Raw genomic sequence first — 20399 nt, 5'->3', positions numbered from 1 at the left:
CACCCTGCACCCCACTTACGTATCTCCTGCACACCCACCCCTGGGAGCACCATATGCATTGCCCTTTCCACCCCTGCCCTCAAGCAAGCCCTGATTATATCTACCTGGACCCAGGGAGCAGCCCCTGCTCCCGAGCCCTCAGGGGCTCCCCAGTGAATGTCATGTCCATGCCCTTTAGCTGGGGTCCACCAGGGTCTTCAGCTGCTGGGTTTTGCTTTGCTGAGGTCTCAGTGTGGACACCACCTCCTCCAAGACACCCTCCTGCCTCCTAACCCCCACAGATTCCTCCTGGGGGTGCCCCAGCCCAGAGTTGTAACTGCTCCCCTTCCAGCCACCCATCCCCTGCAACAGACTGTCGGCCCCTTGCGGGGCAGGAACTGGGTCTGCTCCCCTGGCTCTAGTGCTGAGTCCAGGGCTTGTAACAGGGTCGATGCTCTGGGAGGAGTTGATTGATTGAATGAATGAATGAATGAGAGAGCAAAGGAGTGAGGAACAAGTGAGTGAGCGTATTGACTAGAGGAGTTCTCTGTAGTCCATCGAGCATGGTATAGATGAGACCTGTTGTTGTTTGTAGTCTTTCCCTCACAGGGCTTATATATTCCGGGTAGAAGAATTTATCTGGGGGCCCGGCACATGGGGACTGTTCACAGGTAGAAGCTATTGTTTCAGCACATTTTATGCTGCACAGCCTGTTACTTCCGCCTTATACAACCCCACAGGTAGTGGTAGGAACACCTGTTCTCCCCGTTGGACACGTGAAGGTGAGGCTCGGGGAGGTCACGTACCTGGCTCCTGGTCACACAGCTCATAAGTGGAGGAGCTGATTTGAAGCCGGTGCTGAGATCCCTCTGTAAGGAAGCTGGGGGCATGGCTTTGACTTGCGAGTGTCCTGTGAGGGCCTCAGTCTCCCCGTTCTGCTCTCTGAGGACCCTCCGCCCTTACCGTCCTGGGATGCGGGGTATCATTCCCAACACCACAGCGCCTGTTGCAGTGGCTGCAGTCTCTGCTGGGCGGGTAGTGTCAGCTATACACAGTGATAGCCCGGCCCAGCATGCAGGAAGGAGGTAACACCACTCGACTGCAGCGCTTATGCAAACAGGCCTGCAGGAAGGGCCTCTTCCCAGTGCCCTGGAACTGCTCTGCCTAATTCTAGTCCACCCTCTAGGGCCTGGAGAAGGGCGATGGGGCGGTTTTTCCAGTCCTCCTAGGCTTTCCTGCACGTTCTCCCTGGGCAGAAGGGATGAGCGGCCCTGGACTGTGATCTGGTCCCTGTTCTGCAAAGGGTTTCCTGTGTGACCCCAGGCTGGGCCTTCAACCTCTCTGATCCCTGGGCATGTCCAGGGGAACATCCAGGAGTCCCTGGGCCACGCTGGGGTTTTGGAGCATAGAACAGAGCTTTGTTTCTTTAGTGTCAAGATTTGTGAAAGTCGTTGACTGGGGTCCCCTGAGCAAGGTCCCCAGTACCCCAGTCTGGGAGGGGTGTGGGATGTGGCCCCCTCTGCCCCCCTCCCTCTCAGAGAACAAAGGTGCCCGAGAGGTTACTAGGGTCCCATGGGGGGACTTTGGAATACTTCCAGTGCAGAAAGCCCCTTAAAAGTGACCATTTACACCTGCAGCATTTATACATAGACTAGTAGGACTTGTACGTTGTGTTTAAAAGTTTAATGAAGAATTGGGTTTCTGAATTTATTTATTTTATTTATTTATTTTTGGCTGCATTGGGTCTTCGTTGCTGCGCGTGGGCTTTCTCCAGTTGCGGCGAGCGGGAGCTACTCTTCGTTGTGGCGCGCGGGCTTCTCACTGCAGTGGCCTCTCTTGTTGCAGAGCACGGGCTCTAGGCACACGGGCTTCAGTAGTTGTGGCACGCAGGCTCAGTAGTTGTCGCTCGCGGGCTCTAGAGCACAGGCTCAGTAGTTGTGGCGCATGGGCTTAGTTGCTCCACGGCATGTGGGATCTTCCCGGACCAGGGCTCGAACCCGTGTCCCCTTCATTGGCAGGTGGATTCTTAACCACTGCACCACCAGGGAAGCCCAGGTTTCTGAACTTATGACTTCAATAAGTTGAATATAGCTTTTAAAAAAATCCTATGGGGTAAAAATTGCGAAAATTGTTTTTAATTTTAACCCACCACTTCCTACCCATATCTGGTCCTGTCCCCTCTTTTTCTGAAAAATCATGTAAGGACATCCAGGGGTGAGTTTACCCTGAGGCTTTCAAAGCCAGCGCGTCAGGGCCCCACTCTGTATGGCTTCCTTACAAGTCCCAGCAACTGACTTTTTGAAGAATTCCTAATGCTGAATTCTTTTTCTTCAAGAGGGCCCCCCAGATTATATGTGTTTCTGGACCCCCCAAACCTGAATCCACCCTGATCACAAAGCACTCTGTTCTGAGGCCTCTTGATGAAAAATGCTTGGATAGAAAATGTTCATCTGACTCATTAATTGAGCACCTAATATGCAGAGACTTCTGTCCTCAAAAGCTTTTCTTCTAACAGGGAAGACCTTCCATAAATAAGCTTGTTAAACTATGCTGATTTTAGACAGTGAAGAAAATACAGTACTGGTTTCTTGCACTTCTCCTTTCTTTAATGGAGTCCCTTGAGTATCAAATGTTTTAAACAGCAGCCTTTGACTTCCTGATAGTGCCCTGGCAGGCTCTCCAACCCCCAGAAATAGATGCGATGGAATCCTTCAAATCTAGTGATGGGGGCCAGGAGGGTGCCTGATTAGATAAAGCTGCATTACAAAAATATTTTTAGCTGCATCGAGCCACCACATGTGGAGTGATTCCCGGGATGAACGCAACCACAGATGTACACGGGGAAGAAAAAGGACGCAGCTGCCCACTGTCCAGCGCCACCAAAGTGCCGAGCAGCACTGTGATGGGCCAGATGTCAGCAAAAGTCCTGACTCCAGGGCTTGTTTTGCATCCCTCGGCCGTGCCTCTCACAGCTTTATCCAGTGAGAGGTTAACTGTTAGCTGTGTGGTCTCGAGGGTCTCGGCATGAAGTTCACACCATTACCCCATTTGTCAGATGAAGAAACTGAGGCTAAGAAGGTTAAGGTCCCACAGCAAGGCTGGCTGTTGGAATAGCCAGAGCCCTGAACCACTGTGATGACATCGCTTTTCCCCAAGTGAAGTCACTTTTTAACCCAGTCGCTTTGTTTTTTAACCTGTCAAATAACTGAGGATTTACTTTTTCTTTTTTTAAGAAGTACTCACAACAGTGAAAGAACTGAGGCCCCACCTAGATGGTGAGGCTGTTTCACTGTCAGTATTTAACGTATTCCAGGAGTTTACGAGGACTCCCTTTAAAGCCTCAGCTAGGATGATACACATTCACTTAAAAAGAAAAACCCGCAGTTACTTGTAAAACTGCCCAGGAAACAGCAGGTGAGAGTGGCCCCGGGGCTCTCACACCTGCTCAGGGGACCGTGTGAGGTCAGATGTGAGAAGGGGACCCATGAAGGCATCAGTTTGGTGTGAAAGGGTGCCCAGGTGTCCCCCAGATCAGGAAGAAGCTCCCTAAATGGTCCTAGATTTAGGGACTCACATACAAAAATTTTTTTTAACAGATTCTTTTCCCAGGACTATTAATACTTGACTCAGTCCTTGCTTTACAAAAGCAGGTGTTAAGACCTTCCATGGCAGGTTCTAGTGCCGAGGAGACCGAATGAGAAGTGAGGCTCCCTCTGCCCCTCGGGGGTGGGGGGGGCTTCTGTTCAGGTGTGTGCGTGTGAGTGTGAGCGAGGTAACTAGCGTATAAGCCAGCTTGTTATATACAGTGACGAAGGAAACGGGGCAGAGAGGGTGCATCCCTTGGGACCACCACGTGGAGAAGGACCTTGGGACAGGTGGTCGTGAAGGCCCCCCTGAGGTGGCCGCCCTGAGGCTGAGAGCAGAATGGAAAGAAGGGGCCGGTGTGTGGAGGGAAGAGGGAAGGATGCTCCAGGCGGAGGTGGGACCGAGCTCCATCAGCCCGAGTGATGAGAGGACGGGAGAGTTGGGGGCAGATCTCGGAGGCCCGCCTTGGCCGTAGGAAGGACCCGAAATAAAAGACTCAGTGCTGGCTCAACATACCACCTGGATATTAACTGTCTAATTTGTATCTCCGGCCGGGCCATCTCCTCTGAACTCCAGACTCACCTAGCCCCTGCCCGTCCCCTTGATGTCCCAAAGGCATCTCACGCTTAACACATCCCAGGGCAAAGCCCCCCGTCGCCCCCCACCCCGGACCTCCCATCCAGGCTGCCATCAGCTCTCACCTGGGTTAGTTATCATAGCAGCCACCCCCCCCCCAAGACCTCCTGCTCCTGTTCTCCCTGCCCCGCCCTCGTATAGACCCACAGTGATGCATGGTGGGGGGAGACTCCGAAAATGGCACTTCTCTGCTAAGGCTGCTCCGTCTCGCCGAGGAGAAGAAGTCAGGGCCGCCTGGTCAGTGCGTGTCCTGCAGAGCCCTGCGCCCACCACCCCTCCGATCTCCTGACCATCTGCCTTTTACTCCTTCTGTTCCAGCCGCGTGGACGTTCTTCCTGTTCCCGCCTCAGGGCTCTAGCACGCACCGTTCCTTCTTTCTGAAATGCTTTCAGAAGCCGGAGTAGGCTTTCCACGGGCGCTTGGAGCTGGATCACTCTTGTTGGTGGGGGGGGAGCCTGTCATGTACGTTGTAGGATGTGGAACCGCATCCCTGGCTGCCTGTAGCACCTCTTCCCAGTGCGACAGCCAGAACTGTCTCCAGACGTTGCCAGGTGTCCCCTGGGGTTGAGCACTCGCCTCCCGCGGGTCTGTGCTCACATGTCACCTTCACCGTGAGGCCGTTCCCAGACCAGCTCACGGAGACTTGCACCAGCTGCCTGCGGTCTCATCCATCCCCGATGTGCTCGCTGTGTCTGCGAAGCGCTTCTCACTGCCTGAGATGCTCCGTTTTCTTTTCTTTTTTTTCTTTTTTTTAAAAAGTGTGTTGTTTTCCTTCTTTAGCCAGTGTGACTTTGATACCATTAACTCTTAAGTGTCATTTTCTTTCTTAAGTTTTTGGCCACACCCCACGGCATGTGGGATCTGAGTTCCCCAAACAGGGACCGAACCCACGCCTCCTGCACTGGAAGGCAGAGTCTTAACCCCTGGACCACCGGGGAAGTCCCTCCGTTTTCTGTCTCTATCATTTCCCCCACTGGAACCCCAGGAGGGATCATGTCTTTCGCATCGCTGCTGAAGCCAGCACGCAGAACAGGGTCTGCCACCTGGAAGGTGCTGCAATACCTGTCGCTCCCCCTGTAATGAGTACGTGACCGGTATTGGGGTGCGGCCGGGCCGGGCATGGAGCAGCAGTGGGGGGCGGGGCAGGAAGCGCGTGCGGGGAGGAATCAGGTCGCTGATGCTGCCTCAGCTTTTGGAAGAGGCATTTGTCCGGGGGCGGGGGGACCGGGGCTTTCCTGCCGGAATCTGTTGTGCAAAGGCATGTGGATGGGAGAACCGCCTGGTGCAAGTAGGGAATTCTCAGAGCTTCTCAAACACAAACTTGCGTGCAGATCCTGGGGATCGAGGTGAAATGCAGGTTCTGAGTCAGCTGGTTGGGCCCAGCCAAGACCCTCCACTTCTCACAAGCTCCCTGGTGCTGCTGCCACTGCTGTCCAGGCTGCCCTTTGAGCGGCTCGGCACTGCCTGCCAAGACACGGGCTAGATGAGACGTGCTCCTTCCTTCATGAGCCCCTGTGGGCCCCCAGTTGCCCTGCTGTTCAACCATCACAAGCTCAACACTAAGTGCAGGGAGGGGGTCCGGGAGGGTAGGGCATGCGGCCCGCAGAGGAGAGAGCCCCGTGTCTTTCCTTGAGCTGTGAAGCCCTGGGCCAGCAGAGAGCAGGGAGGCCGGGGCTCCAGGCTGAGAATCCTCCCCAGACTTGCAGAGAGAACTTTGCAGTTGAGCTGAGCCTCAAAGCCGCCGGAAACCAACCCACACCGCAAGGCAGGAGGAAGTGCCCGGCCCACCCTCCTTCGTGGTTTTTTCGTCTTTCCTTCCTTTGTGGGCTGGACACTGTCTTGCCCTCTTTCTGGGTCCCCGATGGGGCCTCTCGGGGCTGGGTGGGATCAGATGCCTCATGAAGATCTCTCTCGTTCTCTCTGTTTAAATTAAAAACCACAACTTGAAGGAAATAGCAAGTGTGAGGAAGTGCATGGGGGTGGTGAGAGCTGGATTCAAAGCTCTTCTACTAGCTGTGTGACGATGGCTTAGTCACTTCACCTCTCTGGGCCTCATTTTCTTGCCTGTAAAATGGGGGGTCATTGGCGTCACCCATCATTGGGGTGTGAGGGTGATTAAACATGGCTGAGCTCACAGAGTACTCAGCCTGGCACAGGAAACACGAGGGGGACTCGAGGGGGAAAGTTGTAAACCCACAGAAGTTGTGTGCCCCTGGACCCCTCATGGGTAGACCCCTCCCCACTGGTCACTGGGGCAGCATCGCTGGACCACTGGCCACCGTGTATCAGCTCCAGCCCCAGCCCTGGGCTCAGGGTGAAGCAGAGCTGTTCCCACGGGTGGCAGGGAGACCTTTGGCTGAGTTGGTTCAACCAGCCCCATGGGCACCTGGGGGTGGGAGGGGAAGAAGGAAAAATGAGACTGAAACTGGCCTTTACAGGACTATTGAATCAGAACCTGCATTTTACCACGATCCCCAGGATTCGTGTGCACGTTCATGTTTGAGAAGCGCCAAGAGTTCCCTGCTTTCTTTTTGTATTCTTTTATTTATTTCTTTATACAGCAGGTTCTTAATAGTTATCCATTTTACACACATCAGTGTATACATGTCAATCCCAATCGCCCAGTTCATCTCACCACCATCCCCACCCCCACCCCCGCCGCTTTCCCCGCTTTGTGTCTATACGTTTGTTCTCTACATCTGTGTCTCAATTTCTGCCCTGCAAACTGGTTCATCTGTACCATTTTTTAGGTTTCACATATATGCGTTAATATACGATATTTGTTTTTCTCTTTCTGACTTCACTCTGTATGACAGTCTCTAGATCCATCCACGTCTCTACAGATGACCCAATTTCATTCCTTTTTATGGCTGAGTAATATTCCATTGTATATATGTACCACATCTTCTTTATCCATTCATCTGTCGATGGGCATTTAGGTTGCTTCCATGACCTGGTTATTGTAAATAGGGCTGCAATAAATATTGGGGTGCATGTGTCTTTTTTTTTTTTTTGTGGTACGCGGGCCTCTCACTGCTGCGGTCCCTCCCGTTGCGGAGCACAGGCTCCGGACGCGCAGGCTCAGTGGCCATGGCCCACGGACCCAGCTGCTCCGTGGCACGTGGGATCCTCCCGGACCGCGGCACGAACCCGCGTCCCCCGCATCAGCAGGCAGACTCCCAACCACTGTGCCACCAGGGAAGCCCACATGTGTCTTTTTGAATTATGGTTTTCTCTGGGTATATGCCCAGTAGTGGGATTACTGGGTCATATGGTAGTTCTATTTGTAGTTTTTGGAGGAACCTCCATACTGTTCTCCATAGTGGCTGTGTCATTTACATTCCCACCAACAATGCAAGAGGGTTCCCTTTTCTCCACACCCTCTCCAGCATTTGTTGTTTGTAGATTTTCTGATGACGCCCATTCTAACTGGTGTGAGGTGATACCTCGTTGTAGTTTTGATTTGCATTTCTCTAATAATTAGTGATGTTGAGCAGCTTTTCATGTGCTTCTCCGCCATCTGTGTGTCTTCTTTGGAGAAATGTCTATTTAGGTCTTCTGCCCATTTTTGGATTGGGTTGTTTTTTTTAAATATTGAGCTGAATGAGCTGTTTATATACTTTGGAGATTAATCCTTTGTCCATTGAATTGTTTGCAAATATTTTCTCCTATCCTAAGGGTTGTCTTTTCATCTTGTTTATGGTTTCCTTTGCTGTACAAAAGCTTTTAAGTTTTATTAGGTCCCATTTGTTTACTTTTGTTTTTATTTCCATTGCTCTAGGAGGTGGGTCAGAAAAGATCTTGCTGTGTTTTATGTCAGAGTGTTTTTCCTATGTTTTCCTCTAAGAGTTTTATAGTGTCCTGTCCTATTTTTAGGTCTTTAATCCATTTTGAGTTTATTTTTGTGTATGGTGTTAGGGAGTGTTCTAATTTCATTCTTTTACGTGTAGCTGTCCAGTTTTCCCAGCACCATTTATTGAAGAGCCTGTCTTTTCTCCATTGTATATCCTTGCCTCCTTTGTCATAGATTAGTTGACCATAGATTCGTGGGTTTATCTCTGGGCTTTCTATCTTGTTCCACTGATCTATATTTCTGTTTTTGTGCCAGGACCATATTGTCTTGATTACTGTAGCTTTGTAGTATAGTCTAAAGTCAGGGAGTCTGATTCCTCCAGCTCTGTTTTTTTCCCTCAAGACTGTTTTGGCTATTCTTGGTCTTTTGTGTCTCCATACAAATTTTAAGACTTTTTGTTCTAGCTCTGTAAAAAATGCTATTGGTAATTTGATAGGGATTGTATTGAATCTGTAGATTGCTTTGGGTAGTATTTTGGTAGTCATTTTCACAATATTGATTCTTCCAATCCAAGAACATGGTATATCTCTCCATCTGTTGGTATCATCTTTAATTTCTTTCATCAGTGTCTTATAGTTTTCTGTGTACAGGTCTTTTGTCTCCCTAGGTAGGTTTATTCCTAGAAAGTTTATTCTTTTTGCTGCAGTGGTAAATGAGAGCGTTTCCTTAATTCCTCTTTCAGATTTTTCTTCATTAGTGTATAAGAATGCAAGAGATTTCTGTGCATTAATTTTGTATCTGGCAACTTTTCTGTGCATTAATTTTGTATCCTGCAACTTTACCAGATTCATTGATGAGCTCTAGTAGTTTTCTGGTGGCATCTTTAGGATTCTCTATGTCATGTCATCTGCAAACAGTGACAGTTTTACTTCCTGTTTTCCAATTTGTATTCCTTTTATTTTTCTTCTTGATTGCCATGGCTAGGACTTCCAAAACTATGTTGAGTAATAGTGGTGAGAGTGGACATCCTTGTCTTGTTCCTGATCTTAGAGGAAATGCTTTCAGTTTTTCACCATTTAGCAGGATGTTTGCTGTGGGTTTGTTGTATATGGCCTTTATTATGTTGAGATAGGTTCCCTCTATGCCCACTTTTTGGAGAGTTTTTATCATAAATGGGTGTTGAATTTTGTCAAAAGCTTCTTCTGCATCTATTGAGATGATAATATGGTTTTTCTCCTTCAATGTGTTAATATGGTGTATTACATTGATTGATTTGTGTATATTGAAGAATCCTTGCATTCCTGGGATAAATCCCACTTGATCATGGTGTATGATCCTTTTAATGTGGTGTTGGATTCTGTTTGCTAGGATTTTGTTGAGGATTTTTGCATCTATATTCATCAGTTATATTGGCCTGTAATTTTCTTTTTTTGTAGTATCTGTCTGGTTTTGGTATTAGGGTGATGGTGGCCTCATAGAATGAGTTTGGGAGTGTTCCTTCCTCTGCAATTTTTTGGAAGAGTTTGAGAAGGATGGCTGTTAGCCCGTCTCTAAATGTTTGATAGAATTCACCTGTGAAGGCGTCTGGTCCTGGACTTTTGTTTCTTGGAAGATTTTTAATCACAGTTTCAATTTCATTACTTGTGATTGGTCTGTTCACATTTTCTATTTCTTCCTGGTTCTGTCTTGGAAGGTTATCCCTTTCTAAGAATTTGTCCATTTCTTCCAGGTTGTCCATTTTATTGGCATAGAGTTGCTTGTAGTAGTCTCTTAGGATGCTTTGTATTTCTGTGGTGTCTGTTGTAACTTCTCCTTTTTCATTTCTAATTTTGTTGATTTGAGTCCTCTCCCTCTTTTTCTTGATGAGTGTGGCTAATAGTTTATCAATTTTGTTTATCTTCTCGAAGAACCAACTTTTAGTTTTATTGATCTTTGCTATTGTTTTCTTTGTTTCTATTTCATTTATTCCTGCTCTGGTCTTTATGATTTGTTTCCTTCTGCTAACTTTGGGTTTTGTTTGTTCTTCTTTCTCTAGTTCCTTTAGGTGTAAGGTTAGATTGTTTATTTGAGATTTTTCTTGTTTCTTGAGGTAGGCTTGTATAGCTATAAACTGCCCTCTTAGAACTGCTTTTGCTGCATCCCATAGGCTTTGGATCATCGCGTTTTCATTGTCATTTGTCTCTAGGTATTTTTTGATTTCCTCTTTGATTTCTTCAGTGATCTCTTGGTTAGTTAGTAACATTGTTTCGCCTCCATGTGTTTGTGTTTTGTACATTTTTTTCCCTGTAATTGATTTCTAATCTCATAATGTTGTGGTCAGAAAAGATGCTTGATATGATTTCAATTTTCTTAAATTTACTGAGGCTTGATTTGTGACCCAAGGTGTGATCTATCCTGGAGAGTGTTCCATGCGCACTTGAGAAGGAAGTGTTATCTGCTGTTTTCAGATGGAATGTCCTATAAATACCAATTAAATCTATCTGGCCTATTGTGTCATTTAAAGCTTGTGTTTCCTTATTAATTTTCTGTCTGGATGATCTGTCCACTGGTGTAAAAGTGAGGTGTTAAAGTCCCCCACTGTTATTGTGTTACTGTCGATTTCCTCTTTTATAGCTGTTAGCAGTTGCCTTATGCATTGAGGTGCACCTATGTTGGGTGCATATATATTTATAATTGTTATATCTTCTTCTTGGATTGATCCCTTGATCATTATGTAGTGTCCTTCCTTGTCTCTTGTGACATTCTTTATTTTAAAGTCTATTTTATGTGATATGAGCATTGCTACTCCAGCTTTCTTGTGATTTCCATTTGCATGGAATATATTTTTCCATCCCCTCACTTTAAGTCTGTATGTGTCCCTAGGTCTGAAGTGGGTCTCTTGTAGACAGCACATATATGGGTCTTGTTTTTGTATCCATTCAGCGAGCCTTCAGTGTCTTTTGCTTGGAGCATTTAATCCATTCACGTTTAAGGTAATTATTGATATGTATGTTCCTATGACCATTTTCTTAATGTTTTGGGTTTGTTTTTGTATGTCCTTTTCTTCTCCTGTGTTTCCCACTTAGAGAAGTTCCTTTAGCATTTGTTGTAGAGCTGGTTTGGGGGTGCTGAATCCTCTTAGCTTTTGCTTGTCTGTAAAGCTTTTGATTTCTCTATCGAATCTGAATGAAATCCTTGCCCGGCAGAGTAATCTTGGTTGTAGGTTCTTCCCTTTCATCACTTTAAGTATATCATGCCACTCCCTTCTGGCTTGTAGAGTTTCTGCTGAGAAATCAGCTGTTTACCTTATGGGAGTTCCCTTGTATGTTATTTGTCATTTTTCCCTTGCTGCTTTCAATAACTTTTCTTTGTCTTTATTTTTGCAAATTTGATTACTGTATGTCTCAGCGTGTTTCTCTTTGGGTTTATCCTGTATGGGACTCTCTGCACTTCCTGGACTTGGGTGGCTAAAAACTTTCCCATGTTGGGGAAGTTTTCGAGTATAATCTCTTCAAATATTTTCTCGGGTCCTTTCTCTCTCTCTTCTCCTTCTGGGACCCCTATAACGCGAATGTTGTTGAATTTAATGCTGTCCCAGAGGTCTCTTAGGCTGTCTTTATTTCTTTTCATTCTTTTTTTCTTTTTCTGTTCTGCAGCAGTGAATTCCACCATTCTGTCTTCCAGGTCACTTATCTGTTCTTCTACCTCAGTTTTTCTGCTATTGATTCCTTCTAGTGTAGTTTTCATTCCAGTTATTGTATTGTTCGTCTCTGTTTGTTTGTTCTTTATTTCTTCTAGGTCTTTGTTAAACATCTCTTGCATATTCTCGATCTTTGCCTCCATTGTTTTTCCGAGGTCCTGGGTCATTTTCACTATCATTACTCTGAATTCTTTTTCTGGAAGGTTGCCTATCTCCACTTCATTTAGCTGTTTTTCTGGGGTTTTATCTTGTTCCTTCATCTGGTACATAGTCCTCTGCCTTTGCATCTTGTCTGTCTTCCTGTGAATGTGGTTTTTGTTCCACAGGCTGCAGGATTGTAGTTCTTCTTGCTTCTGCTGTCTACTCTCTCTCCCTGCTTTTTTTTTTTTTTTTGGGCTGCACCACATGGCTTGCAGGATCTTAGTTCCTCAACCAGGGATTGAACCCGGGCCATGACAGTGAAAGCACTGAGTCCTAACCACTGGACGGCCAGGCAGGGAATTCCCAAGAATTCCCTACTTGGCACCAGATGGTTCTCCCATCCCCATGCCTTTGCACAAAAAATCCTGGCAGGAAGGTCCTGGTCCCCTCCCCACGCCCCTTAGGAGAAGCTGCTCCCGGGCTAGAGCTTCCGGGTGCCACCTAAGGGGTATTGTTCTTAGCAGTAAGACATTTCTTCAGCTCTCTGCCTCGGTTTCCTCATCTGTAAGGTGGAAATATGTTCTTACCTTGTAGGATAATAATGTAGGGCTCTCAGAACAGTACCTGACACCTTGGGAGTACATAGAAGGTCAGCTGCTGCTGCTGCTATAATTATCACCATCATCATTTTAAAATGACAATCTCACTGCGTGTCAGGCATTATGCTAAGCACCTTACCTGTGTTTATCTCATTCAATCATTTCATTAACCCCATGGTCCTGCTGGGATATTCCCACAATCCCCATTTTACAGATGAGAAATCAAGGCTCTGGGACATGCAGTGGCTCACCCAGGGCCACATGCCTGGTCAGGAGCAGAGCCTGGACCGGCCCCCAGGTGCACTTGACTTCACTTCCCCTTTGATATTGGGGGGTGGTGCTTGGTCTGTACGCAATTCACAGATGAGGAAACTGAGGCTTGGAGAGTCAGTAAGGTGCCCGTGGTGAGGGACAGTGTGGTTCTAGCTTCTGGAGAAAGGCAGCTAGGCTTCAAAGACACCTGGACAGACCTGCCAGGGGCTGTGCGGCCAGGACCCAAAGACACTGTGTCCCCAGTTCGATTCCTGGCACCTGCCTCACCTCTCGGCGGTCAGACCTCTTCTTTGTTGTTAATTTTCTCCTCCAGACACACAGTCAGGCTCTTCGAGGTCCTTCTGCCTCTATCCTCCTCCTGGGGCCTTGCTGTCTGCTCTCCCTCCCAAGTCAGCCAGGGTCCCTCTGGCCCTTTGTAGGATGTCATAGTGCCGGGGGGCCCTTCTTGCCACCTTCACAAGCATGGGGACCGGTGTCTCCCAGTGCCCCCCGAACCTGCAGCATCCCCATTTTTGGCCTCTGTTCCCTCCTGGGGAATTAATCAGATCTACTTCCCAGGCGTGTCCCCACATGTGGTCCTTCCAGCAGCCCTGGGACAAAGCTCCTCTGAGAGCCCCATCCAGGACTCGGCAAGGCAGAGCGGGGTTGTGATGCTCTCCAAGGATCTGCAGACTGACTCCTGGGGGGCACCAAAGGGTGTGGATGGCTGGGGAAGGAGCAGAGCCTGGGGGCCGGGTGCCCTGCCCACACCCGCCGTCCCTTCTGCTCAGCTGTTCGGTCCACACGCCGTGTTTTGAGCCCCTGCGCAGCCCTCAGCTGTGTGAGGCCTTGAGGCTGTGGTGCTGTGGAGACGAGAGTCCTGTCCCCGTGCTCTCGGATGCCTGAAGGCCTCCATCCATGGAGCCCTTGCTCTTCGCCAGGCACCGTGCTGAGAGCGACAGCCGCACGAGGCTTCTGTGTGTAGAGGAGCAAATGGAAGCTCAGAGAGGCTGAGTCACTTGTCCCAGGCAGCAGAGCTGGTAGAACCCAAGTCTGACTCCAGAGGCTGTGCCCACTTCACAGATGAGGAGACTAAGGCTGAGGAAGAGTTAGCAGTAGCCAAGACCCCTGGCCAGTGAAAGCCAGACAGGGCTTGGGGGTCTCCTGCCAGCTAGCAGCTGCTCGCTTCCTTTCCCTTCTCCCCACGTCCCCTCTCAAGCTCCACGTGGCCCCTTTAACTTGACCTGTTCCCATCCCGGGGGCCCTGGGTTTTCTGTTTCCTCCTGTGGCTGCTTCCGACTCACGAGGAAGGAGGGGAGGATGGGGGCCTGTGCCAGTGTGGGGCGACTGTCACGTGCATGGGGAAAAGGGACAGGGGCGGTGAGATGATCTTTCACAGACTGAACACAGCCGTGACCCCAAACCCAGAGCAAGGGCAGAACATCGTCAGCCCCAAGAGCTCCCTCCTGCTCCCTCCTAGGCAGCATTCCCGGTAGCTGACCGTGAACCTGCACAGGTGAGCGCCTCACGTTTTGTTCTTTATATCGATGGAGCGATAGTGCAGTGGTTCTTCGCTTTTTGGTTTTTAAAAATAGCTTAGGGATATTTTAAAACAGCCTCATTGAGATATATTTCACATGCGACACACTTCGCCCACTTGAAGTCTACAGTCAATTTTAGAATGTTTTCATCACCCCCAAAAGAAACCCTGTGCCTACGAGCCATTACCTATCCCCCGGCCCCTGGCACCCACCAGTCTGCTCTCTGTCTCTATGGATTTGCTCATTCTGGACATTTCGTATAAATGGAATCATACACCGTGTGGCCTTTTGTGTGTCTTCTTTCACTGCTAAGTGGGGAAATAAGGTTCACGCTTGTGAGGTTCATCTGTGTTGTAGCATGAGTCAGTACTGCATTCCTTTTTTTATGGCCAAATAAGTATTCCATTGCTGCAGGCCAGCTGCTCTGTGTCGCCCCCTTTAGGACTGGGCTCTCGGGAATCTAAAATGTTGGCGTCCACTGACGCCGGCTCCTGAGTTTGGCCAAGTGCTGCGAGCAGGCCGAGCTGGGAGCGCTGGGGGATGGGGAGAGGCGGAGACACACAGAGATGGAGAGAACACGGAGGCGTCGGGGCCCCAGGCAGGTCCTCCTTCTCCTCCCTGAGCCTCAGCATCCCCATCTGTAAGGTGGGGGCAGGACAGGGGTCAGCTGTGTCATGACAGGACCTTCCAGCTCTGACGGTGCTGAATTCTCCGTGTATGTGACACTTCCTCCTTCCCAGCATGGGTTGGTTCTAGTTTCAAGTTCTGAATCTGAGGCCTCCTGGACATCCTCGTTTTAAGTGGCTAATATCCTTCCTCCTCTCCCCACTGGGCGTGCCCCCTTGTTCACCGGAATTCCCAGCCTGTGCCCTGGTTCCCTTCCAAGGCCACTGCCCGTTGAAGTCCAGGGAGCTGGAAGCAGATTCCGAGAACAAAGGATGGCCTTATGCAGGAAGGTCAGGTAGATGAGGGACTTGCCTGCCTCCACGCCTGCAAACCCACAGCCTCTAGGACCCAGCAACACCTGTGCGCAGCAACAGAGTGTCTGTGTTTGAAATTCACCCTCTGCTGCAAGCATCTCTCCTCCCTCTCTCTTTTTTCTGGCCGTGCTACTGTTTGGCATGCAGGATCCTGTTCCCCGAGCAGGGAGACCGGGGATGGAACCCACGCCCCCTGCGGTGGAAGCGTGGAGTCTTAACCACTGGACCACCAGGGAGGTCCCTCTCTCTCTCTCTTTTTTTAAACAGCTTTGCTGAAATACAGTTCACATATCCTACAATTCACCCACTAAGATGTGCAATGCAGTGGCTTTTAGTATGTTTACAGAGTTATGCATCCATCACCACAGTCAATTTTACAACATTTTCATCATCCGCAAAAGAATCCCCAGACCTGTAGACACCATCCCCAGACCTGTAGACACCATCCCCAGACCTGTAGACACCATCCCCGCTCCCCATCACTCCCAATCCCCCAGCCCCTGGCAGTCACTAAGCTACTTTCTGTCTCTGTGGATTGATTTATTCTGAACATTTCATGTGAATGAAATCATACGCTATGTGGTCTTTTGCGTCTGCCGTCTTTCACTTAGCGCTGTGTCTTTAAGGTCCGTCCGTGCTGTAGCCTGTATCTGTATTTCATTCCTTTCTATGGCTGAATACTATTCTCTTATATGGATAGACCATATTTATCCAGTTATCTGCTGGTAGACATTTGGGGCGTTTCTACTTTATGGCTGTTAGGAAGAATGCTTCTATGAATATTCATGGGCAAATTTTTATGTGGATGAGTTTTCATTTCTCTAGGGACATACCCAGGTATATACCCAGGAGTGGAATCCCTGGGTCTCATGATAACTCCATGTTTCTCACTTGTTGAGGACCTGCCACACTGTCTTCCAAAGCTCCAAGCCAGCATCCTGCTTCTCTGATTCCAGAAGGGCCAACTGAGGGTTTCCCTGCCTGGGTTCTCTGACCCCTCGGAATGGGGTGCAGATCTTGTGTTGCTGCATCTTCCTGGGGGTGGGTGTCTAGGACGTTTATCAGATTCACAAGGGCATCTCTGAGCCTCCAGACCCTCTGTGGTCCTGCCAGTCCAGAGGTTAGAGGAGGAGACAGACCAGTGCAGCATATTCCAGTCCTGTCTCATTCTGGACTGTTCGCGTGGAGTCTGCTCAGGATAAAACAACACAGCTTGAGAAGCGATGAACATGCTCTCTGACGTCTGCTTTCTTTTCTCACTCTTTCCCCGGTGCGCCCCCTCCTTGGTACCTAGCAAGGAGAACTTCAACAACATCCCTGACCTGGAGCTCAACCCGATCAGATCCAAAATCGTCCGTGCCTTCTTCGACAACAGGTGGGCCTTTCTCCTGGAGCTGCCGATGGTGGGTGACTTTGGGGGAGCATTTGCCCTTGTAACTTCTTGCATGACTCGTGTGCTCGGAACAGCCCCTTAAGCTGACGCAGAGAAGAGGGGGCTTTGTCAGGTAGGAGCTACAAGCCACAGGTCCAGGGTCTGGCAGTCCTGGATTCATGGCTGGGTGACTTGGGACAGCTCACTCAATCTCTCTAGGCCTCTGTATTAGTTAGCTATGGCTGTGAAACAAATTACCCCCAAACTTAGCAGTTTGAAACAATATATATTTATTGGCTAACCATTTTTGAGAGTCAGGGATCTGGGTTGTCAGGCTCAGGGTGGGTCAGCTGGGGCTACATTCACCTGAAGGCTCGATTGGGGGAGGCTCTGCTTCCGAGCTCACTCTCCTGGCTATTGGCTGGAGGCATCTCATGGACCAGTCACCAGGGCTACCACACCTGGCAGCTGGCTTCCTCCAGAGTAAGCTGTTCCAATGAGAGAGAGAGAGAGAGATTGGACACCTGAGATGGAAAACACCATCTTTTGGTAACTTCATCTTGCAGATAACATGCCATGACTTTTGCTGTATTGTCCTCGTCAGAAGTCACTGGGTCACCTCGCACTTGGAAAGGGGACTACATGGGGCATGAGTACCAGGAGGCAGGGTCACTGGGGCCCCTCTCGGAGGCTGCCTCGATTTTCTCACATATAGAACGGAGGTGATAATAGCATCTGCCTCTCAGGGTTGCTGTGAGGCTGTGCTGAGATGACGTATGTTAAAGAGCCAGGGTAGCTGTCGTTACGCACAGCACCCTGGCTTACAGACTGAGGCAGAGACAGGCACTATGGACAGTATCCCAAAGCTGAGGCTGACACCTGAGTTCATGTCCCCAAATGTCTAGTGTCATCGGAGTTGAAAGACTCACATATCCTCGTGGAGATCACTGTGTCTGAGGCTTGGTGGAGAGGTGCAGGGGTGGGGGGGTGAGGGGGTCACGCCCTCTCCAGGTTGCCAGAACCTGTGGACAAACACACCAGGGGCCCAGGCCTGACACCCTGTGTCTGCAGAGATCGCTGAGAAGCAGAGAGAACTGGCAGAAAGAGGAAGGAAAGGAATAGGCATGTCCCTTCCTTGAGGTCGTATCATGGGTGGGGACTCCCGGTTGGGTTTCAAGTTGTACGAGCCTGAACCGCCCAGCTCTGGTTCTGCCAGGGCTGCAGGGCCCTGAGGAAGACTCCGGGCCTCACCTGTTTATGGGTTGGGGCTACGGGGTCCTCAGGCTGCCCCAGAAAATGCAGAGGCCTTCCTCCCGGACCTGTGGGGTGAGACCTGAGGAGAGAGTGCCCAGGAGTTAACTAGGCAAAGCAGAGAGAGACCAGAACTGCACGTGCAAAGACCCTGTGGCACGGGGAGTGGTGCGAGTGGCCGAGGGGGCCTGGCTGGAGCACAGAAGGCCAAGCATGGTGAGAGGTGTCGGGTGGGCAGGGCCCTCAGCTCCTTTTTAATCCTCGTTCTGCCTGCGGAATCCCAGAGGGAGGCCTGGGTGGGCAGTGAGGCAGAGCAGGATTGGGGGGGACTGACAGCTAGTGGAGAGGGGAGGTGGCAGGGGGAGCGGTGATGTGGCCCCCAAACGTGGAGACGACATGGTTGTCAGGGCCTAGAGTTGGAGGCATCACAAGAAGATGGTGCAGGGTGACCAGAGCCTAGGGACACCTAACATGTGTCTGTATAGACACACGCCTGCATGTATGTGTCTGTGAGGCTTGTTTCCAAACGGCTGGACGAGACTGGGCCAGTTGTGAAGTTGGCCGGGCCCCGGGGACCCAGGCTTCTGTGGGTTGGAGCTAGAGGGGCTGGTGTCTCCTGGCCCTAGGTGTGCTAAGGTGAAGAGAGGATGACACCCCAGAGGTCCTGGCAAACCCTGCTTCCCCCGAGCCTGTGGAGCCCACCCAGGGCCAAGGGCTTGGTTCTTCCATCCTCACCGCCAGCGCAGGAGGAGACAGGTTGGGCTGGAGAGGGGCCCGAGGGAAACCTCTGGTATCCTGATTGGGGGGTGGGTTTCTCAGGTGCACACATTGGTCCAAATGTAAGATATGTGCCTTTTACTGTATGTAATTATTCCTTAAAACAAATCTGGGGACTTCGCGCTGGTGGCGCAGTGGTTAAGAATCCACCTACCAATGCAGGGGACACGGGTTCGAGCCCTGGTCCGGGAAGATCCCACATGCTGCGGAGCAGCTAAGCCTGTGTGCCACAACTACTGAGCCCGTGTGCTGTAACTACTGAAGCCCGCACGCCTAGAGCCCGTGCGCCACAACAAGAGAAGCCACCGCAGTGAGAAGCCCGCGCACTGCAACGAAGAGCAGCCCCCCCCCGCCACAACTAGAGAAAGCCCACGTGCAGCAACGAAGACCCAACGCAACCAAAAATAAATAAAAAAGTAAATTAAGAAATTTATAAAACAAACAAACAAATCTGGCCCGAGGTGGCTTGGTGCTCAGCTGTCCCCTGTGGGAACCAGAACAGATCCAGGAGTTGCGTTTTCAGCTCTTAGAGTGGAATTTAGGCGTTGCCAGGCTTCTGTCCATGAGCACTGCCTCTGCTGAGGGGACAGTGCGTGGGCAGGGGCCAGAGGACAAGAAGGCGTGCCCTGAGTCCACAGTCCATAGTCAGAGGCAGGAGAGACCCGCTACTGTACTTGAGGCATCTGAGGTTAGGACAGAGCTCTTAAGGGCAGCGCAGGTGCAGTGGCACCTAAAGGGTGGAGGAAGGGGCCTTAGTCGATCAGGGAACGTTGAGTGCCCAGAAGGTGGGCATTGAAACAAGCTTTGGGGCCCCTGGGGAGGGAAGGGTGGTGAGAGCTGGGCGGCTGGGACCAAACCTCTTGGGCCTGGGAGACGAGGTTGGGGGCTTGGGGGTCACCCCAAGAGCTGGAGGAGCTTCCCAGAGGGCATCGAGGAGAGAGCGACAGAGCCTGATTTGCTTTTTGCAAAGCTCATTCTGTCTGCGTGTGGTGTGCTCGCTGAGATGGTGGAGGCTGGACCAGGCTATCCCAGGAGAGACGAGAAGGGATCCCAGAGAGATCGGAGGAGTGAAACTGGAGATGGACTGGATATGATGGGGACGGAGTCAAGGGATTCTCGGGTCTGCAGTGCGGGCAGCTCACGAGGCACCTGCTCTAGGGAATTGCTATCGGAAGATGACGCCTGACAGCAGGAGAGGGAGGGCAGTGGCCAGTAGGGGATGGTGAGAGCCTCCCCTGTGGGGCCTGGGGCCTCGGCCTGGGGCGGTTGCTTAGAGACACGGTGTGGAGAAAGGGAGGCCCCGGGTGAGTCGGTGGGCAGCCCAGAAGTCACCAAATAAGGGAGGATTAAGGAAAGGCTTCCCTAGCCTGGACCCAGAGCAGCTTGGCGCCTGTGCCTCCTTCACATCTCGTCCTGTTTCAGCAAGGAGGTGGGGGAGGACTCAAGAGGAGGGGCTGGAGACGGGATTTTCCTTTCAAGAAATACCAGCGTCCACCTTGCTTCCTAAGACGTTTTGAACCGAGAAGCTGGTCTTGGAGGGCAGTTTGAGCTGGGTTTGTCCCCACCTCCAAGGGCTCTGATCCTTACAGGGTCATCGGAGAGTTAAGGAAGCGAAAAGACTGCTCTAAATCAGGCCTCCTTGCAGAAAGAATGCTCTCGTGCTGCGTTGCAGATTTGGATGTAGCCCCTGTTCTTCTGTCCCCCGACCCAGGTCTCGGGTGCTCCGTTGTGGAAGTGGACTGGAGTGCACGTGGGTCTGGCTCTAGGTGCTGCGTCTGGGTTTCCTCGGTCTCTGCGTTGTGGTCACCTTTAGA

At 50.4% G+C, this 20399-nt stretch overlaps 1 protein-coding gene across 1 annotated transcript in view; it reads left to right on the top strand.

Annotated features, from left to right (window-relative positions):
* The window catches only part of TESC (tescalcin), a 63168-nt gene that overhangs the window by 32225 nt on the left and 10544 nt on the right, over positions 1-20399 (top strand). The window contains exon 3 of the mRNA XM_079943320.1: positions 16480-16560. Within this exon, the coding sequence (XP_079799446.1) occupies positions 16480-16560 (81 nt within the window). The remainder of the gene's footprint in view (positions 1-16479; positions 16561-20399) is intronic.

This window comes from Stenella coeruleoalba (genome assembly GCF_951394435.1).
Source record: "Stenella coeruleoalba genome assembly, chromosome: 14".
Taxonomy (NCBI): Eukaryota; Metazoa; Chordata; class Mammalia; order Artiodactyla; family Delphinidae; genus Stenella; species Stenella coeruleoalba.
Note: the sequence above shows the minus strand (reverse complement) of the source record. Positions and strands in the feature narration are given on the sequence as shown.